At 39.8% G+C, this 25,665-nt stretch overlaps 1 protein-coding gene across 3 annotated transcripts in view; it reads right to left on the minus strand.

Moving 5' to 3' along the window:
• Positions 1-231: 231 nt before the first annotated feature.
• The window catches only part of EFNB2 (ephrin B2), a 45,821-nt gene continuing 20,387 nt past the window's right edge, over positions 232-25,665 (minus strand). The window contains exons 2-5 of one of the 3 annotated variants that reach the window (XM_050766648.1): positions 22,917-23,200; positions 6,204-6,296; positions 5,331-5,444; positions 232-3,918 (exon numbers count right to left, since the gene is read on the minus strand). In XM_050766648.1, the coding sequence (XP_050622605.1) occupies positions 3,530-3,918; positions 5,331-5,444; positions 6,204-6,296; positions 22,917-23,200 (880 nt within the window). In that variant the 3' untranslated portion in view covers positions 232-3,529. Of the gene's footprint in view, positions 3,919-5,330; positions 5,445-6,203; positions 6,297-12,154; positions 17,453-22,916; positions 23,201-25,665 lie in introns of those variants that run through there. The other 2 variants (XM_050766649.1, XM_050766650.1) reach the window with 2 other exon arrangements.

Consider the following 25,665-nt stretch of genomic DNA (forward strand, 5'->3'; position numbering starts at 1 on the left):
TGAGTTCATGGTTTTATGGGGAATAATGAGCTCACGGCTCTTAGCAAAATTAGTATTTGTGTTATGTGCACATCCCGATTTGAAAAGTGGGCACACAGTCTCCATGGACAGAAGTCTCCGGATTACTGTAATTTTGGGGGAAATAGAGTAAAGGAAGGCAAATTAAAATAACAAACAAAAAAGAAAGAAAAATGAAAAGAAAAGAAAAGAAGAGAAGTACTTTGAAGGCACTTTTTCCATAGGAAAAAAATATTTTATTTTTTTAAGAACAAATTCAGTTTGAAACAGATGTGGAATGTGACTTCACGGATTTCATTTTCGGGGGCTAACTGCAATGTGAAACTAAAGCAGATTTAAAACCTATGACAGGCTATTAAAATAAAACAAAGAAAGAAAAAAATATTTATAACTCAAGCATAATACTGTGTTACTTACAAATTGGACAACGAAATTTTAAATAAATATTCATGGTACATAATTACGGCACAAATATGCAGCAATTTGGCAACCTTTTATACCATTTTTTCCTCATTACAGTGCAAAGGGGAATGACACTGCCGTTAAACAAGCTGTAGCTAAATACATTGCAAAATTCAGATTTTATACAAAACATCTTGCTTAGACTTTATAAAAAACCAACATTGCTCTATGTACACAATCTGGGTAAGAAAAGCCATTTCTGTCTTGTTTTCATGTGTATTTTTATTAAAAAGGTGAATAAGGCTACTGTAACACCCCAAATCCATAGACAGTAAAATCTGAACCTATTTACAGCATCTTCACTTAAACATGATGGTGCAAATTCCAAAGTCGGGTGACAGGGACGATCATACAAGCAAGGCATTTACAGTAACTTTCCAAAGCTAAACCAACTTCAAATAAAGGGACAGTTGGTAGATTGTCATATTCTGCACCAGACACAAAACAGACGCACAGAACACTTTTCAATTGGTTGCAGGGAACTCTTTTATCAATTCATCTGATTTTTCACAGTTTAGTATAGAACCAAAACGTAGCCAACTGATGATACATACATTTGATTTCATTAAAATCAGACTATTTCCCATTTTTCCCCTTCTTGCCCCTCTCCCCCATCCTAAAAGTAACTTCTGATGGCTTACAAGAAACTCTTGTACAAATGCACAGAAAGGAGAGGTTGGGGTGATGGAAAGAATTACATATGTACTGTGGCTGGTTACCACGGCAACCTTCCACAGAAATATGATATAGATATATATAATATATATTGTAGATATATATTATACATATATGTACACATGTATACCACACACCCACTCACACATACACACACGCACTTTGGACCAACATCATTTCCAGGTTCAGGAAATAGGGGATCATAATTTCCGTGACAACTCATTTTTGCAGGTACTCACTGGAGGTCTGAGAACCTTCAAATGCTGTCGCTACATTTTTTTCCCTTCCAATTCAGAAAGCAAAGTGTTACCATAGTAACAGGACTATGTTAAAGATGTCTATTTTGCATAGCACATAAAAAGTAGGTTTCCTGTTTACTCTTCTTGTTTCCCAGAAGGGAGGGGGTGCGGGGGAGGACAGGAGCAGGGAGCCAGAGCTAAATTGTCACCTGAAGCCCCCGGTGTGACCTGCTGGATTCTAGAGAACACTTCAGCCCACAAGGCAAGGGAAAACCCAACGCAGAAAATAAATGCCGGAACATCTTGTCATTGTTAAATGTATGATGCAGTCACATCGACTTCCTGGTGTGTGGGGCTTGTACTTCCTAGTCTACGGTTCCGTGAGATGCCTTCGGAGGACTTGGTTATTTTTGTATTTGCTCTCATTATTGTTCTTTTTGGAATGATGTTGTTTTTCCCAGAAGTAACTGTCCAATTTGTTTTTGTAAGCACTGAGCATTGGGACCACTTAATTACCACAAATGAATTTCACATCTTCCGGTGTGTACTGTGTGCAACCTTAAAATATATATTAGTAAAAATCTTTCATTTTATATCCCTTGTGTTCTATAGACCTATTATAAATACATCCTATCTTCCTTCTCCCCCTGGACATCATCATTTATTTCCGTCTTAAGGACCCTAAGAGGTTTGCCGTATGTGCTTCACCTTGACACAGAGCACCTGGCGCTGCAGCCTCCATCAGTACCGGCCCTGCAGCCCTGGCACCCAGACAGCACCGCCATAAACCAAAGTGTCGTAAGGCTCAATCCGGAGGGGAAGGGGGGCCCTGGGGGGAGGGGGATCTGACCTACCTTTTATAGATGAGAATTCTTTAATAACGACAATGATGATGGAATTACAGCCTGTTTGACCTTTGGCTTTTCAACTTTTAGGTCAGATTTGGCTCTCTGCTATTCTCCTAAATGCTTTCCCTGTGTTTAATAAAAATGTGATAAGTATAGCAGCTGAGTCTGCTTAAAAAATCATCCAAAGCAGACCGACTCTCCTACAGCTCGGAGCTGTGTATCTTATTGCCAGTACCACAACAGTCCTGCCCGAATATATCATCAGCGGCCTACTTTCTCCCTTCCCTCCAAGCCTGTTCCTTTCCCAACAATACCCGTCTTTGTTCCCCAGAATGAAGAGGGGCTTTTCTTCCTGCACTTCGCTATTTGATAACAGCGAGCGCCTCCCCGTACACTGGAATCCACTGTGTGTGCTGTCGTGTCTCCTACTTGCCTCTTAAATCTCAGCAAAACCAAAGTGCTGTGCTACCTAATTGCTTTTTTCTTTTTTCCTTTCCAACTTTCTGTTTCAGAGGCAGCAGCAGTGAGCTGCAATTGCAGCCAGCCCTTTCCCCAGCCCCACCCGCTTCTACCAACTCCTAGCCTTCCTCCCAGACAGCCTAGCATCTGGCTAAAGGGCACCTTGTTAGCAAACACAATTTCTATGAACGGATTTACCCATGGACTGAAGCTGTTGTTGCCAACGGCTGGAGGAGGGGACTCCAGACACGAGTGTTCCATTAGTGATACAGATGTGGAGTGGAGGTCTCAGGTGAGGTGCTGCAGAGCCCTGGGTAACAGAACGAGTGAGAGACAGTGAGGACTAAACGCTAGAGATCTTTGCAAACCTTAACTAGCCCGAGGTCCGTGTCACAAGTCCGATATGCACTGCGGGGGGAGACGCACCCCAGGCAGAAGCCGGCCCTTCCAGGCGTGGCGTCCTGGGGCACCTGCCAGGATGCTCACAGCCCTCTCGTCCACAAACCACCGTCTTCTCTTGGCTTCCGCAGAGGCCTGAGTGACCGCAGCACATGGCTTTGGGGAGGAGACGTGGGACGCGGCACAGCAGTCCGAATGGGGCCTTCTGCACAGTCTTCCAGCCTCCAGGGAGCGTGCGCGTGTTCACCAAGGCCGAGTGCTACAAGACTAGGTAAGCTGTCCAGCGCGACGGGCTCTTCCGAAGAGTGTCCCTCTCCCCCGGTGCTGTGCTTCAGTCAGTTCTCCAGCACGCGGGCTCTCAAACCCTCAAGGGAGGCATCGGGACAGTAGGTGTCCTCTGGGAAAGCACAGGTACTGCCAGGGCCCCTCTCAGACCTTGTAGTATATGTTCGCCGGGCTCTGCGGGGGCATCTCCTGCACGATGTACACCGGGTGCCCGTAGTCCCCGCTGACCTTCTCGTAGTGAGGGCAGAAGACGCTGTCCGCAGTCCTTAGCGGGATGATAATGTCACTGGGCTCCGAGCCGTTGTTGTTGCCGCTGCGCTTGGGCGTGGCCAGCGTGCTGAGCGACAGCGTGGTCGTGTGCTGCGGCGAGTGCTTCCTGTGTCTCCTCCGGTACTTCAGCAAGAGGACCACCAGCGTGATGATGATGACGATGAAGATGATGCATCCTGAAGCAATCCCTGCGAATAAGGCCACTTCGGAACCGAGGATGTTGTTCCCCGAATGTCCAGCGCTGTTGCCGTCTGTGCTAGAACCTGCAGACGCGGGGAGAGAAAAGGTCAGAGATGGTTACTGCTGTCCCGGTGCTGATGGACTGCTTTTATGACCCTTAAAAATGTGACAAATAAGCCAGGCTTATTACTAACTAGAAGCTGGACTTTGCCTCGCCAATACCCCGTCTACGAGCTCTAGGGGGGACTTTCCTACCCTCCCAAGCCACAGGGTTTCCTTTGTATCATTATCCAGCAAGAGCACAGACTGTCGGTGCCAGCCAGCCCTTGATCTTGCTTCATCCTCTAACCCGTGTTAACCAGCCTGGGGCAGCGGCAGCGAAGAAAAAGGGAAGTGGCCAATTCTCCAGGTCAGCGGTGAGCGCTCATGTGGTATTGCTCTTCCGCCTCCTTTGAGAAAGGGTGTTTCATGCGATACTTCAAAGGTCCTGCCTTCTAAAGAAGAGCCCGGCCTCCTGGCAGAACAGCTCGGGAACGCGGAAGGAGTGAGGGGGCCTGGGAAAATGTTCGGCTCGTAACTCGTCTGTATTATTTGATTTACACTTAAAATATATTTGGAAGGCAGCAGAAACTCTCACACTGAACAGACTGCCAGCCCAAATGGTAAGCACTAAAAAATTGCCTGGCATCATTATATTATCCATTTATCAGTTTGTCACAAGAATTTGACACATCTTGTCACTGAAAGTTAGAAATAACAACTTCCCTCCTTGACTCTTGGAAAGAGATGGCATATTGCTGCAGATGATAAAGTCGCACAACTACCAACCAAGCACACAGATCCCTAATACAAAACTGCTGATGTCTGCTCAACAGCTGCTCTATCAAACATTCATTAGCATGGCAACAAATACAGAGCTATTTGTTCCAAGACTGTTAAGAAAATGAAGGTCAATGACGGACAATTTTATCTGGTATTCTACGCTTCTGTCAGGGACCTGTTTAATATTTTCTTTTACATGGCAAATGTGAAACAAAATAACGATAACCACCTGAAAAAATACTATTATGCAATATTTAAAAATGTTAGCATTTAAAATTTAGAAGAGGATCAATTAGGCCCTCTGTGGATTAGATATAATTAGAGGAGGGATTAGCACATTAATTACATATACATTAATATCAGCTTTAAGCTGGCATTGACAACCAGCTTGATAAAATGTCAGCCAATGAAACCTTTGGCCTGACAGAGTAGTTCTAATAACTGGCACTTACAGCTCATGAATTCTACTCTTTTGAATGTATGACTTTCATTGGAATGAGTTATTTTGTTCTTATTGAGTGTAATTAATAATGACTCACTGACAGCAAAGATTCCTGATCACTGTAACTACCAGCTAATCCTAACTGGTTAGAAGTCCTTAGACTCTGCTCTACCTTTTAAGATACTACTGAGAATGTGGGCCCCTCCATACACACAGATCATGCTGTTATACCTGGATTTGGTTTTACAAAGGGACTTGTTGTCGAACTTCTTCCGTTTGTACCAGGTTCTAGTTCTGGACGTCTTGTTGGATCTTTATTCCTGGTTGATCCAGCAGAACCTGCAGCTACATGAAAAACAAATGATTAATTACGGCACAGACATCTGACAATATCTAGCTTTAGGAGCTGCATATATATTTCAACAGGCATGAATAGCAATGAACATAAGAGTGTTTATGCAAAGTACTGTGAAATACAAGAATATAATTTTTCTTTTAAAACAAAATGGTTATACTAGTTATTTCAGAGGTTTAGATCGTGAGGCCATCTGTGGAAACTATAGGGATTCTTGCATTTGGCAGGCAAAGCATTGCAGATGACATTTCAATTTAACTGAGCAAGTTGATTGACTACTATACCAATTTTTAATTAGAAGAATTATTTCTTTCTGTGCAATAGGTTATCTACACTGGAAAAGTCACAATGAACAAAACTCTTCTGTAGTCAAGATTCAGAAATGAGCAAAACTGCACAAGCTTTTAGTTTTCATTCTGGATATTTTGATTTTGAACCAAAGTGTTTTGCTTTTTAAAAAGAAATATCTATCTATCTATCTATCTATCTATCTATCTATCTATCTATCTATCTATCTATCTATGGCAATAGACATTCTACCTTGCTGACCTCAACTCTTAGAGAGATCTCCAATAAAAGCTTAGTACATTGACTTGAGGAAATCTGCCAGTGGCTCAAAGTGCAGAAGGGTTTGCTTTGAAAACTAAAGAGAAGAGCGAATGAAGGTGGGCGTCAGCAACACTAGCACCACACTAGCTGGGGGCAACACCAGGTCACAGTGGCGTCATGAAGCAGCAGATGGTCTTTACCTTGTCCAACTTTCATGAGGATCTTCATGGCTCTTGTCTGGCACACCCCTCCCTCCTGGTTATCCAGGCCCTCCAAAGACCCATTTGATGTAGCTGATTAAAAATAAAATGGACAAAACAAAAAAATAAAGAAAAATCAGGAAATCAATAAGCCAAGTTTACATGAACATGAAATGTCTGAAAACAATTTGAAAAATAAGAATTCACTCTTAGTCACAAGTTTTCTGAAAGTATGGGGATGCTGAAAGCCAAAAAGAAAAAGAAAAAGAAATAAAGAGAAATGGATATTGGAAACACTGCCGCATGTATGCTATCTGACTCCAAATTTATTTAGGCACTTTCTCCTTCCTTCACAAATGACTGATTTAATGTTAGTCTATAAATAAAAGGGATGGCATCTTTCAAAAAGTCTATGGACTCTTTTGGGGCCAAACTCAGAAGAGCAAAATAGTTAATGCAGCCATTTCCAAACGTGGTAATCATCCCCCCACACCTGCTTCCTCCACTGCAGATTTCCTGCTTCAAGAACAATTAGCTTGACGCTCTGTTTGTCAAGCATCCAAGTTCTGTAAACACTAGACCAGGAGCCTCCCACAACCCTTGTCTTCTTTCTTCAGCCTTATACATGCTTAAGAAGTATACCAGAATTCAGGTCTTCAAAATCTCCCTTTTCCTCCATCATTTTGTAAATCAGAAGAACACACGTGTTATTACTGCCAATGTCAACCTCAGTCAACCTCTTCAACCAAACTACGTGTTGCAGGAAAACTCTGGCTGAATAGAGGGTTCACACACATGCCCACCACTCGTTCTGGGTCCGGTGCAGCCCTGAGAGAAAGTGGGGACTTTTATCAGCCACTTGCTGGTGTTCACCAACTCCACCTCGGCAGTAAGGAGTGGAAGGAAGGACAGAATCATTTTACCATTTTCAGCATTTTCTTTTTCAACAGCCTATGCTCTATTTAAACACATCCTTGTTCTGTCTCTTTAGACCAGCGAGGTCTCTGAATAGCTTTGTAACTCAAGCTGTACAGAGATAGGCTGCCAGGTACTTTAATGAGACACAGGCTTTGAATTACAGTTCAAGTTCCAGGAGAGAAAAGAAGGTGGAGAGTGCTAGACGTTTTCATTCCCCTAAAGTTCAAGGGGCAAGGAGCAAAAGTGTTTCATATACATTTCTGCAATTTAAATCCATTTTCTACCTGATTATCGAAGTCTTGTCTTGTAACATTGTACTTTGCAAGGACTGAAAAAAGGATTGTTTTTCTGGTAAAAATAAATCCCAAAGACATTCTTCTAATGGGATTGTTTGTTTTCCAAATAGTGGGTCAGCAAACAAGTTCTGTATGCATTTATAGGAGAAATAGGCATTCCATGGAAATTATATTAACTACAAAACTAAGGCACTTATTTACTTGTCTTCTGGTCTTGAACTACTTTTACTTTCACTGTTTTCCTCAAAACAAAGGCTGCCCCTTCTGTGCATACATGTCACTGTGCTTCTCTGAGTGCTTGCTTAACCTTTACAGTCTCACAGTCGCATCTCATTCTTCTGTAACTGTGGATAAATTTTTGCTGGGAAACTGAGCAATAATTGCCATAATAATAATGGTCTTGGAAGGGTAGTAAGAAGCAGACGGTATCTGTTTGTAGATACAAACATTGTAGACTATTAAGAAACTGCTCAGCAGACAGCTTGAAAAAAATACCTAAAAATTTTGTACACTTCTGTGAATCTAAAAAAGGTCTTTTTTTCAGTTTTTTTTTTTTTTAATTATTTAATGTGACTATTAAAAATTTTTTTTATTGTACTTTAAGTTCTAGGGTACATGTGCACAATGTGCAGGTTTGTTACATATGTATACATGTGCCATGCTGGTATGCTGCACCTGTTAACTCATCATTTACATTAGGTGTATCTCCTAATACTAGCCCTCCCCCGTCCCCCACCCCATGACAGGCCCTGGTGTGTGATTTTTTTTCAGTTCTTCATTCTGCTCTTTCCCTTTTCCCTCCTCCAAATATGTGCCTAAATTTCAAAGTATCCTTTCCTCCCAAAGGCTTCAAACTGTGAGTTTCTATGAGCAGACCCTATTTCTGGACCATTTCAGAGCAGTGCCATATCTTCAATTAATTGTTGAGAATTTTCCTGTTTGATTTTTCTAACAAATTAGGATGTGTCTGCATATACAGAAAAGTGAAAAGCTGATGTCTGTATTTGGCTGATAGTTTAAAATGTTTGGTTTACTTAATTCAAGTGGAATCCCAATGTTTTTAAATGCACATGCACATAAATGAACCTACATGCAAAAGTGCACTCAAACTCAAAGTTAAATGACTTACTTTTTGTTGCTGAAAGTTTCAACACTAAGCTGAAAAATGACATAATGAGATCTGAAGGGCAGTGCACAGAAAGAAAGGGGAGGAATATACATTTATTTATTTTAATCTTAAGGGGAAAAGACAGTCAAAGATTCAGATCCAAAAGAAAAACAATTAAATGAATATCATGAAGAGAAAGACATGCACAGTAGAGCAGAGTTAATTGTAAATAGAATTGAGAACTGCATCTGCAGAGGGAGAAACTACTGATGACTTCTACTTCGTCAAACTGGAAGCACAAGAGATGAACATTATTTGACTTTTTTTCTTTTAATTTCTAGGTCAGTGCCTTTTCTGAATATCAATGCTTTTGTGTGGAGCTCCCTAGGTCTACCCAAAATGCTGTCTTGACAACCACAAATGTAAAATCTCTAGAGTATTAAAATTCAATTGGAATCTATAATTTAACATCCACAGACTATAAGACAGTAGGAGGAAGGCTATGTTGCATAAGAATGAAAGCGCTTTGCACCTTTAAGAGTGAAAACTTTTTTATTTCTTGGTTTAAAAAAAAAGTGTGGGGGGAAGAGGGAAACTTTCAAGTCTTAGAGTTGGATAAGGAAAAATCTACAGATGCTGCTTTTGTAGGTTCTTCTGAAGCCCCAGGCTACTGCTTGTTTGGGGGAGGGTGCTTGCAGGGTGGTGAGCAGAAGTGGGCTGAACAGTCTGAGCCAGGACGGTTTTTCAGCTATATTCAGGATTTTACTTCTTTTCCTTTTAAGTCAACTTGTGACTTGCAAAGGTTACTGAAAGATATTGAAAAATTCACTACTAACATTAAATTAACATCCCAAATGCTTGGTTGCTTATAAAGGGGCACTGAAAATACTGTTACACGTTCCACCAGGGAAGATTTTTGCCATAAGTTAGAAATGATCTAAGTTGTCATGAATAACCCTGTTTTAATTCAGTTAGTACGTGGGTACTAACTGAAACTCCAGGAGGTAAACTTTACAAGTATAACATAATTCAAAACGACTTCAGTCTATTTTATACTTGATGTAAGTATAACTTCCCATAGTGAAAATCACCTTTCTTCTCCCCTGCTACATCCTCATCACGGAATGTAATTCTTATGCCAAGCTTCCAAACCCCTCTCCTTGAACAGTGACACAGCTTCAAAAAAAGTCTCCTAACCCAATTGTACCTCCTTCCTGGCAGCGAACTCTGAAATAAAACCACAAGATTAATATTCTGATTTCTCCTGCAATAGTCACCAAGAAGCTTTGAAAGGCTTAGTGGCTGATTTTGAAAAACAACAAGAAAATGCTAATGCTTGGAAATAAAAAAAAAAAAATCTATTTCCATTTCAGGAGACAATTTTGCAATTATTTTCATTGTTCATTTGAATGTACTAGGAATTTTTAACTTAGAGAAAGAGTGAAAATAAATTGTTAGTTCATTATACTTAAGTTTTTCTTTGTATCTTTCTATCAGCATGATCTAATGCAGCCACAATCATAGTATTGCTAAATAGATGAAATTACATTTAATCATTCAGAGACAGAAAAAGTAACACTGTTACAACTAAGCTTTTAGTGCCCAGATATTTTTTCCCCCTTGGCTCAGTAGACTTTATACATTTAAAAATTACTAGAAAAGTTTCTCTATCCAGTTGGAAAATAGGCTTAATAAAGATACATGGGCATTTTACAGCCTGCTTTTAAAAGCTTTTGCTTCAGCAGTCTAATTGCATGTAGTAAGTATACAGAAGTCACTACATTGTTCCCCCCAGGGCCTAATTTCCAGTGGGCAGAGATTACTGCTCAGCCATAAAAGTTCCCTGTGTTCACATCGTCTAAAAGTTCCCTGAGTTCACATTGTCTAAAAGTTCCCTGAGTTCACATCGTCTAAGTTCAGGAGCACATCTGAAACCACACAGCCGCCATCTGCGGTTTGCCATCTATTTGCACCTACAGTTCTTAGTCACTGGGAAGAGTATACTGGTTATCTGAGTAGGAAAAAAAAGAGAACCAGTGAGTAACTATAAAGCAGACTCGAAGGGCAAGAATATTTCTGGCTGTGCTGTTCAGCCCATCCCCGCGAAGAGGAAGTAGTACTCCATTTTCACATGTCTTCATCTGATGTTCACTGCTCCGCTCCCAGGAGGCTAAGCTCCAGCCCCACATCTTGGCTGTGTTTAGTCCACCACATTGCTAAGCGTGTGCTAATCAGATGGGCAGTCAAACTTCTGGATTTGTGCCGATACATGGGTCTCACTGGCACAGAGATTCGAAACAGGGGAAGCACAAAAAAATCCTACAGAATAATGGTATCACAGTTCTTACGGAAAGAATGAAGCACGAAGAAATATAAACCCTACGGAGGGTATTTCAAATTATTTAAAAATGTACTGTATTTGTATAGGGCCGGGATGGAGTAGAGGGCTGATGGACACTTGAAAGCAAGTACTTGTATCAACTCCATTGAAGAAGTCCACCAGAGAGACATAATAAGCATCCAGGGTCATGAAAACCACAGTCGTAAGAATAAAAATGTTGCCCTTACATACAGCTGTACTGGACACAACTCACTCTCATGTGACCACGAAACAAGCAGCATTTTATGAACATTCTCTGTCAGTATCTATGGGAGCTATTCTTTTCCAGCATGTTCTCACATGCTAGCCTTGCTAATTTGGATTTCTTAGGCTAGTCTTCCTACACATCAGTTTCTGTAAGCTCGACATAGACTTCTGAAGATCGGAAGACTGTTATCTTGGCAAACTGAGGAACTAAAAAAAGCATAATCCAGTAACAACATGGAAAGCAAAGCCGTGACTTTAAAATAAACATAAACACAACAATATACCAAACTACATTACTGTTTTCTTCTACCACAGGGATATCAAATCTGAGTGTCCAAAAAAAAAAAAAAAAAGGTAAGTTGAAAAATAAGAAGGTTGATAAAAAAAAAAAAAATTAATGTGAATATACAACCCAGGAAGCTAAGATTTACCTACTTAACACCCTGACATCAATTCAAACTATGTACTCTAGAAACAAGAATTCAATTTCTGAAACTCAAATTAATGTAGTTGAATGCCTTGAGTTTCACAGTTATCTTTTAAGATGCTAACTTAGAAGAAAAGTTCTAAACATGGAAATGATAATGTTCACTGAATGCCAAAAATAAATGACTGTTTCTTTAAAGTTAATTAATAAAATCTTCTGAAACAGAAACATCTATTTAATTTGCCAAAAGGAAAAAGACAATTTTATTCATTTTTTTCTAACTTCTTCCTTTTATGTGTTTTTCACTGTGGCTTTAAAATGAGAAAAATGAGAAATATAATCATGTCTTTCCAAGGGCCTCATTATTTTTGTTTAGCTTAATATATTTAACAAATTCAGCATTACTTCAAATCACATAGCCCTTCATCCTGTAATACCAAATTTGCCTTATCTTAGAGCAAAAGTTTTATGTGGTATACTTCCCTAAATGGCCTCACTTGAAGAAAGAAAAACACAGAAGAATTTATTTTCAAAAAGAAAATTATATTTAGCAAAGTTAATTTAAACAAAACAAGCTCTCTACTTGATGAGACCGTTCTCACTGACATTTGATTATGCATGCAGGGAGCCACAGCTAAAACACTGTATAAACTATCAGTGATTGTAGGATGTGTGAGGTTTTCACCCGTGAAAACATTGTTCAATATGATAGGAAGAATCACTTGAATTAATACCATATTGCTATGGTTGTGTTTTGAAAATTTAAAGCAGTAAATCATGCATTAAGAAGTAATAACTGGCTTAGCTTCAGCGACTTTTCTATGCAACACAATTAATTAGTTTTCTGCACTAAACAGAATAATTTGGAAAAAGTAGATTCTAAAATTGAGTCACAATTTAGACCTCCCCTCCTGTTTGCCAGCATTGAAATATAACTGAAGATGCTATCAAGTACAAATGGATGCTCTTAAAGAAAATGGTACAGTCTTATTTCCTTACTTTCAAATATTCATGATGAACAATAATAGGATATTCTACCCAGAGCTCAGAAATAAGAGTGTTAAAAATGGAACAACTTTGAAGCAGTTTGGTAAGTTGTTTTTGTTTACATGTGCACTTAAAAGGTTTTGATGACATATATTACTTAATTACTTCTACTTGGGAAGAGAAAGGATACCAGCATACAGAACTGAGTTTGCAGGTGCCATCATGCTATGTGAGGCTTGGACACTGAGGGAGGAGGTCAATCTACTGAGAGTACAGTCACAAAATAAAGCAATAAACACCATATCTAGAACAGGAGAAATTATATCACAGCTTTCGCATAAAGCCTTTTAACCATTAAAAACCGTACGAATGTCAAGTAACACTCAGTGAAGACATTCAGGGCCATAGGTATCTTTGACAATACAGACCTGGAAAGCTACTGGCTATAGACACTCAGAGTGAAAAGGTGGAAGAGCAGAAAGCAGTGATGGCAGGTGCACATGTGTGCATGTCCACGTGTGTGCGTGCAAGCACGTGTACACATAGGGGGTATAGATCAAGAAAACATACCCTCCAGGCTCAGTGATGTACACTGACACTTTTCTGAGAAAGACCAGACAGTACTGGCAATAAACGTCACTTCCCCCAACCCTTGACTTTTTTTTGTTTTGCTAGAGACATGTCTAACCACATAAGATTATTTATGGAGTTGTTTCCCCTCAAAATATTGCTTGGAACACCTTGGTGTCTTGGTTTTTAATAAATTCTGTTGAGGAAAAACATCACTTTCTAAGTCTAAGATCTTATTGTTAAAAGTTATGACGATTTACGCAGGTGGAATCTCTCAGTTAAGAAAAAAATTTCAAAATAAAAAACGAAAAAAACAGGCTTTTCTTCTAGTATAATTTAAGGGACTGTTTCTTATTGCCACAGTAATTCAGAAAAACTTAACATAGTGGGAACATAAGAGTCAATGGTAAAGAATAAATAACTTCACATAGAAGAGCCAGCCTTAGACACACCTGAACATGTGTCTTGAGCTAGGGAATCTGGGGATGGCCAATGTGGAGAGTCATTCCTTGTCTAGGAGGCACATCTGAGCCCTCAGCCCATCCTGTGGAACATGGGCTGTACAGGGACTCGAGGTCCTAAGTTCTGGATTAAATGAAGGTTGCCAGGTGGAAGTCATTAGTGGGATGGTTTTAAGTGGAAATGCTATAGATAACTACAAGCCGTTTGCAAGCAGTTGCAGTTTTCCTGCCCAGCTCACTGCCACAGGGCCATGCGGATATCCTGTCCAGCCCATTGCCACTGGACTCTCTCTCTCTCCTGTGTACAAGCCCCCAGTAAAACCCCATGTCTTGGGAAAAAAAAAAAAAAAAAAAAAAGGTCAGCTTTAATATGCTTAATATGGGCCAAAATCTACTAAGACAGAGGAATTGTGTTTTAAAAATAGGTGGCCAGATGACCACTTCAATAGTAATGACTAAGCTCACATTTTTAAAGAAAAGAATAATGCAAGAGTTCTAAAGATAAAAACATAATTCCCTATTGTCTATATTAGCTATACTTAAGCATCAGATTTTTTTTTTTTTTTTTTTTTGAGACAGAGTCTCACTCTGTCGCCCAGGCTGGAGTGCAGTGGCCGGATCTCAGCTCACTGCAAGCTCCGCCTCCCGGGTTTACGCCATTCTCCTGCCTCAGCCTCCCAAGTAGCTGGGACTACAGGCGCCCGCCACCTCGCCCGGCTAGTTTTTTGTATTCTTTTTAGTAGAGATGGGGTTTCACCGTGTTAGCCAGGATGGTCTCGATCTCCTGACCTCGTGATCCGCCCGTTTCGGCCTCCCAAAGTGCTGGGATTACAGGCTTGAGCCACCGCGCCCGGCCAAGCATCAGATTTTTAAAAATGAAACTTCCCAGAGAAGGGATAGTAATAATATCTAATGAAAATATTTGCGACCACGAAGAAGCATGTGTTTGAGTGAATTATTTCCAGCACATAATCCAGTGCCTACTCTCAGGATTTTGACAGTCTCGACCCTTAAAATTTCCTTGCCAAAATACGAAAAGGTCGAGCTAGGAAAGGGTCAGAGTAAAAAGCTCATGGTGGGGAGGGTGCACATCCCACAACCCTCTAGCTCATTCTACTGTCACTAATTGCATGCAATGATATTAATGACCCAGTAATTGCAAGACGAGTGGCACTGAAGTGGAAAACACCCATGGGAGGCAGAGTTCATCTCTAGGCAGTGGGACTTCACCAGCGACCGAATTAATGTCTGCTGACAGTTTAGAATATAACACTGCCGAGGAGAAAACGCACCACTCTCATGGCATCACAGCTTAGATGGACATGTTGTTTGCTTGGACCATTTAGAGACCAGCAGTAATCCCAATCAGGTGCCCCTGTCTAAATTTGCCCTACACATGAACCTTATTCCGTCCAGGGGACATGTTCTATACTCTAAGAATCCAGAGCAATTTCCCATGTTTGCTTCATCTCCTGTTTAACATCAGGAACAACAAAACGGGCTACTTCACCAATGCAAAAAGCCCCTTGCAAAGAAGAACTGTCACCCAGCCTGGCTCCTCTGTAATGAGATCAATTACCCTCCAGCTTGAGGGTCTGCCAATCCATCGGTCCGTCTATCCAGCCAGCCAGCCAGTCAGCGAAACTGTTGCACTTGTAATTGGCTAAGGCAATTTGAAGTCTCATACCACCTCTACTTGTATGTTTGAGAGATTTTTATTTTTAATAACTATATTATGTAGCAATTTTCTACTGAGGGGCTCAAAGTACTTGCTAACACAAAAACACAAAACAGTACAGACTTACTGAAAAAATGGAATTAAGAGTATGTCTAAAAAAAAAGAAAATTCATAAGAGCTAACAAATTGCCATCATAACCACCTTTTCCCCATGGCCTTCCTTTCCTAGTACCCTATAGGATTTTTAGTTGAACTTTGGGGGCAGATGATTGCAAGCTGGTTATATGTTACACAATATATGACAAAGCGTCAGTACCAAAATGTCTGACACAAGCAGCGAGTCCATCCTTTATAGTTCATGAGCTTCTCTGCTGTTGCTGTGCATGCAACATGTGTGTACATATAGTCCGCTGTCTCTGCATATGTGTTATGTATGCTTGCATACTATCTTTACTATTGCTACATGTGCACTTAGATGTTTGGACCCAGGAGGCACTGCTGTAAACTAACAATGCTGGCCGAAGGGTCCAGCGACCCTGGATTGAGTTTTGTTTCTGACATTTGATGGCCAACGGAATTGTACTAAGCTACTCACACTCTCTAAGTTTCAGCTTTCTCACAGTGATAAAAATTGCTCTGAGACCTGTGTCTCTAGACTTCAAAGTGAGACAAGAGTATGTGAAGGCCACAACACTTCCCTAAGTGATCAAACACCCAGCCTGAGATTTTTGAAACTTCAGGAACAAATGTGACTCTTAAGAACTCTATATTTGTTTGTCTGTGCGTCTTGGCTATTTTCGTGTTTTATTTTGCTTTAAAGTTTTATCTTCTGGATGAATGTTTAAAGGTTACTAAAAAAGAAGCCTGTCCTCTTTCATACTTGTACTAGGTCTCCAGTATTGTCCAATTATTTATAAATCCCAGTGAATCTTGAAAAAGCCATAAACGCAGGTGCCAAAGATACCAAGATATATTTTATGAAATAATGAAGGCAGTTTTATTCTGAGCCATTCCTAAATAATTCTTGCTGTCATGATGGCTTAGGTGATGTCATGTAATGTGAACAGAGTCTCCATCCACAACAGCTTCTTCTTACACACTGAGCCATATGGGACCGACATTCCCATGGTCATGACTCCATCATACCTGAGAGCCAGAAGTTTCTCAGTGCAATCTCAAGTTAAGCAGAAGCTGAGACTTTAATCCCTAAGTGTAAAGAATTTATCTTTATTCATATTAAATTCAATAAGGAGCCTCACTGAAACACACTGAGAAAACCTTTAATACAGCCAGAAAAGGAGTTCACATGATGTTAAGAAATAACAGAAACAACGCTTCTAATTATCAGACTAATGGACTGATCTACTTTCCCGGCTAGCCTCAGTGATAACGCAACCCTGACACATTTTCTTCTCTGGAAGACGATTTATACCACATTAGGATGCTGCTAAAATTATCAATAAAGATACACTCCTTTCTTTGTATAACAGGGAACTGAGAAAAAGTCCTGGCAAGGCTGGTGACATGGAAATTGGGAAAAATGATTGTATGTATCTGAAGACTCCTCCTCTGTCTGTCTCTTTTGGGTCTTACAAAGGATCTGCTAACAAGCTTGGGCAATTCCATGAACAAAAAGATACATAAATGCATGTTTCTTGGTAAAGGAAGCTCAAGGACAAAAGAGCTTTTATAACACTCAAAGACGACAGAGAGAAGATCTTATAATTAAGTTATGCAGCATGACTGAAACGTGCAAACTCTCTGGAGTTCCATTTTATGGATGGACGTCAAATCAGCCAAGCTTTTGGGTCCCATCCTCTCCAGCCTGCAGCCGAGCACAGTTCTGCCTCTAGCCTGCAGCCTCATACTTCCTCCCCTGCTCCAAAGTTAACTCTTAGTTATATGCATTTGGTGTCAAGGGTGGAAGTAATAAGCATGTTATATATCCCACTCCATCTGGAGTCCCATCAACCCTGTGAAGCAGGTGCTGTCATTATTCCTACTTTACAGATGAAGAGACTGAGGCAGAGGGGGGTTAAGTTACTTGTCAAAGGGCACTCAGGAACTCGGGGTTTCCAGATCCCAGACTCTCAACCTAAGATGTTGATCTGTTTCTCTTGGACAGGGGGAGGGTGGTGGTGGTGCTGTATCCCTCAAGAACCCAAATGCACAGTCTCTGGCAACATTCTGATGAATATCCTATTACAAAGATGACAGCTATAGGTTAAAAATAAAAATGTGTTTAAATGCTTGAACTCAGCCATTATGCGCAAGGTATCAAACATAAATCCTCACCCCTCAGTCAGAGGACCCAAATGACAGGCTGATGTTGTTGTATCACCAAATGGGATTACATTTAATGATGGAAATGTGGCTTTTGCTACATTTATAGTACATAAATAATTCATCAAATAAAGCACATAATCGCTTTACACAGCCCACACATCATTCTGTATTCTAAAAGAAATCTATATGTTAAGAGGACATTTGAAAGCTCCCGTAACTATCTTGCTAAAGAACAGTGCATTCAGTACATTTCAGTGCTACTTGCCAAACCTACACCCCAGAAATGAGTAAATCCAAAGCAGAGAAGAAAACAAATATATGCTCAACAACATAAGCAAGACTCTAAAGTTCCTCTGTTTTGATTCTTTAAGAATATTGTTTCATTATATTTGTGCAAGCATTTTACTTTGTGATTTTGCTTAGAAGTGGAGTACATGTCTAAAAAAAAAAGCAAAGCTGTTTGTGGAGCCTTCCAATTTTACATGCTCTTTATTAAAAAAAAAAAAAAAAAGCTATAGACAACTGAACCAATGAGGGCCCTAAGAAATGGCAGCTTCTCCAGACTCGTTCAGTGTTTCTTAAGGAAGACTTTGCCAAGGCATGGAGAGTGAGGGAGGCCTCCAAGAGGATGCCATGAATGCCACAGGGTGGATCTCACAGAACCACCTTTAATCAAACAGTCCTTAGAAAAGATGACTTATGGACTATGCCACAAGATGTGTCTTAGCTATGGATTTGCAGCAAAAAAAATGCAAAAGCCACATGAAGCTAAATTGGGAGGTGCTTCTTTAATACCGTTTTCTTTGTCTAACAGCTCTGCCATAGCTACTGTTCACTTGAAAAGTATGAACACAATGGCATTCATTTTTCATCCATCTCTGACTCACATGATTTTGGTAGTGTGACGAAAACCTCTTTGTGGGTTATTTTGCAAGGTTTTATGTGAAGGTAGAACCACCAGCCCACAGAACCTTCATGAGGACAGCTGTTGCAAAGGGCCAACACACCAAACCTGCTGACTCATTCAGCTTTGGGTGTCACCTCTGAAAAGAAACTAAACCAGGCACAGAAAGTGCTGCAAAGAAAACTCTATGGACAAAGGCTGCAAACACAAGAAGACTTTCCCAGTAACAACTGGAGCATTTAGTAAGTCTAAGACACAGCTTCCCTTGAAAATGGGCAATTTCAAAACAGTTATTTCATGAACATTAAAAAAAACTTTAAAGACAATAATAAAAATAACTATAGGTTATATAAATGAGCTACTCTGTTTTTAAGGCAATCAAAGATCTGAACATAATAAGAAAAGGTCTCTTCAGGCCACATGGCCATAATATCTCCATCTTTGCATCACTTGAAGATTAGGAGAGCTCGTTATGCAAATTAGGCCCAGGGCTAATTACTGAAATAGGTCACTTGAAAATGTCAATTCTAAACAGGAATAAACACCCATATACAGATGCTCCTTGACTTAGGTGGGGCTATGTCTTGATACTTGATAAGCACAAGGTAAGCTGAAAAATATCATTAAATCGAAAATACACTTAATACTCCAATAAACCCATCAGAAAGTTGAAAAATTTAAGTGGAACCATTGTAAGTTGGTGACCCTTCATATATAATTTTGCCACAAGTTAAAAAGCAAATAACCATCTATGAGAAGAATGAATGAGGACGCATATCAGTTTGCCACATCATCTCCTAAGGGGACTTAGTGAATACTTAGTGTTTAAAAATACAGTTCAAATTAAAAATTCATATTCATGTCTGAAAGTCACAAGTATGATGACTATATTTTAAAGCAGGTAGCACCACAAATCAAATGAAATGTTTTTAAAGAATTTACAGAGGATCCTGTCCATTTGAAACCACATTAACAAGTGATCCTATATTGGATTTGTATGCCCAGCCCTAAGATGGCTTGAAACTGGAGGAGACCGCCACCATTAGCCAGAACAATGACAACACTAAAAGTGTTTTTTAGAGAAATAAATTAAAGTGCAAAGAAATAAAGTGACTTTCTCATTAAGCTCAGGAAGCAGGACTAGCAAGTAGGACTCTAGGTTCCTGGTTGAATTTTTCGAAATGCTGTTCATGTAGGGGGTACTCCACAGTGCAAGTCAGTCCCTCTGGACTGCTCCTCATTGGTGGAAGAAAGTCAAGCACTCCTCCAAAGCATCAGATCTCTTTTTCCTCTCCATGGAAAGAAACCAGCACACGAAAACATGATATTTATTGTAACACTGCTGGTTGTGAAGGCACTTACCAACTAGACACTCAGATTTGGGGTTAAATCCATTGTAGCATTTATTAAAGCAACTCAAATGCCAATATTACGTACTGTCTCAAAGTGAACCAACGATTTGAAGTGTTAAAAATATACATGTAAATTTTAATACTTTCCGTCATGCTACCTAGCACTATTTATAAATGTACTGATATAAAAATTACTAACTTCAAACACTTTCCTTCTCAAAAAAGCCAGTACAGAGCTTGACTGTGTGTATGTGTGTGCATTTATCTGATACGCAAAGTAGTGACTTTTTAAAATCCATTAATTGTTTTGGTGTCTTGGAACTTTTGCAGAAGCAATACAAAGTCAATATTAATTTCTAAAACTATTTTAACATTTGTTCTTGGCATTTCCCATTTCCTTTCTAGGGAAATTTGTAGATCAATGAGCTTTGCTGTAGGGTGGGTGAGAAACTGGCTTCTATATTTTCCCAAGTATCTGAAACGCCTTCCTCTGCCTACGCCATCGTGGAAGTCTTTCAAGTCTGCTGAAAGTCTAAACTGGACTTCCTGGCAAACTTCTGAGCCCTGAGCCCTGAGTCCTTCACCCAGCCCTTATGACGGTCCCCCAAAGCAACATCCAAATAGCCTCTCGTAGTTTCAAAGTTGAGACCCTCAATTCCATATTAAGAAAGATTCATTTATCCCAGGCTACCATATGCTTTTGCATGGTAAATCCTAACTCTAAGGAGAGCTCTGATGGCCAGAGGAGCTCAGTAACTGTGATGAACCTGTTAGTGCGGTATGAAGAGTTTCCAAAACAAGAAAATAATAGATGCTATTATTGTGTAGATTAATATTAGAAAATAAACTGTGCTTCTAAATACAAATCTCTCATGTATTAATTAAAAGCAATTACTAAATGCTCACTACATTAAGCAAAGAGATGTTGGTAAACAATTCTTTATTTGCATATCTTGTATATTATTTCACACTAAAGGTTAAACTCTTAATGTTTACTAAAATTCCACTTGCGCCCAATGGGAACTTAGAATTTGCAGAGCATTCTTCACGAAGTCATAAGCTAAAGGAAGGGGAGAGACTCGGGGTCTGTTGGCATATCAGTGGACTTGGGCTGCATCCACGCCTTAGGGACATGCATTCACTGCCCTAGGGCATCTCATCTTTAGTATGTGTCCACTATTCCCGTACCACTACCTTCTTTCTCCCGCCCCACCCAGGGGCATTAACCTCCTTAATAAATGCATCTGATCAGTTTCAGTTCCCTGTAAATGTTATGCTAAACAGTAGTTTTCGCTGAAAAAGTCTTACTTTAAAAGTCTCTACTAAGGCCAGGTGCGGTGGCTCACGCCTGGAATCCCAGCACTTTGGGAGGCTGAGGCAGGAGGATCACGAGGTTAAGAGATCCAGACGATCCTAGCCAACATGGTGAAACCCTGTCTCGACTAAAAATACAAAAATTAGCTGGGCGTGGTGGTGCATGCCTGTAGTCCCAGCTACTCGGGAGGCTGAGGCAGGAGAATCACTTGAACCTGGGAGGTGGAGGTTGCAATGAGCTGAGATCACGCCACTGCACTCCAGCCTGGCGATAGAGAGAGACTCCATCTCAAAAAAAAAAAAAAAAAAAAAAAAGTCTTCACTAATATAAACACATTGCTAGACTTCCAAAAGCTTAAAGTTTCCATTTATTTTACCTGGTAACTATTTCACATTTTCAAAGATTTCCCTATTATTCTGCATACTTGACCACCCCATCTACCTGTTTCATTTCAGAATGCTTTTATTTTATAATAATTATTCCTTACTAAGTATATACTCTACCACTCTCTTTTGTTGTTATTGTTACTAATTCTCGGTAAGCTACTCTACGTGTCAAGTTGGCTTTAAAAATAGGTTTTCATTCTGTGCTTTAAAGTGTAGCTCTTGAGCTGGGTGCAGTGCTACACGCCTGTAGTCCCAGCTACTTGGAGGCTGAGGTGGGAGGATCACTTGAGCCCTGGAGTTCAAGGCTACAGTGAGCTGTGATCATGCCACTGCACTCCAGCCTCCGCAACAAAGCTAGACGCCGTCTCTAAAAAAATAAAATAACAATAAAGTGCAGCTCATAGGTTGAGACGCAAGAGTTTCAGTTCAATCACCAAGATTCTCCTACCTAAAGTTTTAGAGTCCACCTTGGAGCAAATAATAAACCAGTGGCAGACAGCAGTTCCCTAATAAACTGAAGTCTATGGTAACCAAGCCATTGGAAAAGTCAACCCAATTATGAGTGTAATTTTAAACCAAATTAATTAAGAAAAAAGACTTCATTGCTTGAATGATGCAAACAGCTGTCTGAGTCGCCTAGACTTTAACAAAACCTGGGGCCCTAGGAATGACACTGACGAGAGATCTGCACATAGTAGGCGTGGGCTCGAAATGTGCTCATCAGCTGACTTCACGTCCTCACGAGTTAGCCTCAAATATGACCCAAAGGATACATACCATCTCTTCCTGAAACAGCGTGTCAAATTACATATATCTACGCAAAAAACAGTAATTCACGGAGAAAACCAAGTTTTGTCTTTTTCTTCTGAATCTGGTTTTAATGTGACCTTCGCCTGTCATCCCCATCTTTCTAATTTATGAACTCCATCTTCTCTAGACTGATAACTTCTTGAGGAAAGCATGCTATTTTACCACCTTTCACTGCTGAATCCCTAGCCCTTAAGCACAGTTTCTGGCACAGAATAAATATGAAATGAATGAGTGAATAAGTGAATGAATGGATGGATGGGTGAAGAGAAAACGCAATGCACAAGATTTACCTATCAAAATCCACCAATGGTCCTTAAAAATGGTTTTGTCAGTAGAGATGCTGAATATATTCATATAACACATTTATTTCAATACTATTAAGAATTCTAGTGTTTTTTTTTTTTTTCTCTCTCTCTTTGGGTATGTATACTTAATGAATACTGCTAGCACAGGGTCCCAAATTCAATGAAGGTTTCTTTGAAAAAAAAAAAAGGGGGGGGGCACAATTTTTCAGCAAAGATTCTCACCAAATTATTTGCCACAATAATTTTAAGGAGACAAAAAATTGATACAAACCTATATAGCTTATCTTAATTTCTATAAAATAAATGAATAAAATTATACTTACATATAATGTAATAATCTTTGTTCTTCTGAAATTCTAGACCCCAGAGGTTAGGGCTGAATTCTTGAAACTTGATGGTGAATTTGATATCTTGGTCTGGTTTGGCACAGTTGAGGAGAGGGGTATTTTCCTTCTTAATAGTGCATCTGTCTGCTTGGTCTTTATCAACCATATAAACTTTATAATATTCATACTGGCCAACAGTTTTAGAGTCCACTTTGGGGCAAATAATATCCAATTTGTCTCCTATCTGTGGGTATAGTACCAGTCCTTGTCCAGGTAGAAATCTAAAAGCATAAGAAAAAAATGCCAATGAGTTGATAAAAAATTAACAGTACTAATGACAGTTACAAGATAGCCAGGCAATGCTGATAATTCGATACTACATATTTTCAGATTCATGCTTTTATGTATCAAAAGTCTCTTCCTTCAGATCAATATGGGATGAATGTATACTGGAATTAAGCTTTGAAAGGAAAAGGAAAGACAGAAAGAAACCACTTTCCTTACTCTAAGCCACAGGACCAGGCTACCTGCTGACATTTCTTTACCACCCCCTCGCTCGTAATATTTCAGTACTCCTTTGTGTAACCTGACAATAACTTTTCCTCCATGGCGAGTCAGATCATCCCACATGTTTGTTATTTTTTAACCACTGGCAGCTTCAGTTTATTGGGCATGCCACAGACAGATCTCATCAATTGGAGGGAACAGTGGATCCACTAATACTTTGTTGTCCTGTTAGTTTCCATTTGCTGTTGATGTTAATTAACAGACAAGTTTCATCAAGAATGTTTCAAATTACTTATCATAATTAGTTAGTCACTGATCAAACAATGGGTTTTTTATTACACTGAACAAAAGAAATGTCTTACAAATGCATAAAAGATAACCAGAAATAATTAGTTGTAGTATTGATTCAGCTGCAAAATGAAGAGTCCTCTACTTGCAAGGACAACAACTACTGTCCCTGCTCTAGAAATCTTTTTTTTCTTCCCTTGAGACGTATTTGCTCCAATTAATTCTCAGAAGCAAATCTTTAGAACTAAGACTACTGATACAATATTCCCTTAATGCTTATAGCTAAAAGCCTCCTTCCTCCCTATCCTCTTTCTTGCTAGCCATGCTCCTGAATGATCTTTCTTAATGGGGAGTTTCTCTGAAAATCTGAAACAAGAACTTCCTAATGAACATCCTTCTACAAGTGCTAACACTAACAACACACTTAGAAATCCCAGCTCGTTCGTAAGCAGCCAAGCCTGCAGGCTCATTAAAATATTAAAGCCTGAGAACAAAGAATCGCCTCTGAATCCTTCCAATTCAACCCTTTTCTTTAACCAGAGACACCCACCAGCCATGATGACTACAGGGTCATAATTCACTAAGAGATAAAGCAAGGATGATAGGGCACCCCCAATTTCAAACCCATACCAAGGGAATAGCTTATGATTTATGCTAATGAATGGTATTAATTTTCTGAAAAATGCATGAGTGTGGTTATGAAGCAGCACAAACATAACAGAAATCATATTATGGATTCATATTAAAAACCCGCACTCTTTATTGGCAGGAAAAATGTATGTGGCTGTTACCTCTTTCTTGGGAATGTGTTACTGTACAACCCCCAAAAGAGAAAGATGGTCCCCTTTTTTTTAACTGAGCTCCTTTAGCAAGGACATAGGACATTTATTCATTCAAAAAAAAATCTTTCTGTGAAACAGAATTAAAAATGAATTTTTATAACAATGATATATTTAAAACAACCATGTGTGTACTGTTGAGAATTCTCTAGAACTTTTGACAAATGCAGATCACAGGGAGCCTCTCTGTGGTATCCCCTCAACCTTGTGAATGCCAATGTGTTCTCTCTAGACAATTTAATCATTTTTATGGACAAAACACAATTCAGTTTCTCAAGTAACAGACTCAATCAGAATGTCTGTGGATGAGGCTAATTTCTTTATCTCCCCCAGCCCCTCCAACATACACACAGTAATTCTGATGGGCTGCTGAGGTTAAAAAACTCAGGCAAGATGCTGGGCAGCAGGTACAAACTAAATTCCATAAACATTAAATTGATCATCTTCCTGACACTTCCTTTTTCTCCTGTCTTATTCCTTGACCTTTTTAGGACATCTTTAAGGTTTACAAACACCGGGAGTCAATTCCTGCCTAGGGTTTCTCATACCACTCCAAACATTTTCTATCCTAGATCTGCTCCTTTTGTAGCCTGCACAGACAGCACTATATAAGGGTTAGCTACTATTAGAGGAAGTATTCCTAAATTACAAGCCCCGGGGGCTTCCCAGGCTTCAGAGATCAGGATCCTTACCAAGCCAGATGTACCCATTTCCTCAACCATTCATTCAGCTCTTTTAAGAAAAAGCATTACACCCCCTTCCAAGCTGTACATCTCTGCAAATCTTAAAACTCTCCCACGTTACACCCTATGTCTCAAGTTTGGCTCACTAAGCTCTTTCTTCATTCAAAATGCTCCCAAGATCCTGTTTCCTTCATGAGGATTTTTTTTTCCTACTTAACTAAAGATTCACAGAGGTTTCCTTCCAGGCCATGCAAGTCACTCCTCTTGACTCTCATCACTCACTGTCTCAGCGACAGCTCTTGCTGGTGCTGATGTGGTGAGGTTGGAAACATGGGATGCAGGGGTTGATGTGGCTTTGGGGATCTTCGTGTTTGAGGCCATATTTTCAGAAGGCATAAGTCACATAAAAATTGAATGAGCCTTTTAATT

This window comes from Macaca thibetana, chromosome 17 (assembly GCF_024542745.1).
Source record: "Macaca thibetana thibetana isolate TM-01 chromosome 17, ASM2454274v1, whole genome shotgun sequence".
In the NCBI taxonomy this organism is placed as follows: Eukaryota; Metazoa; Chordata; class Mammalia; order Primates; family Cercopithecidae; genus Macaca; species Macaca thibetana.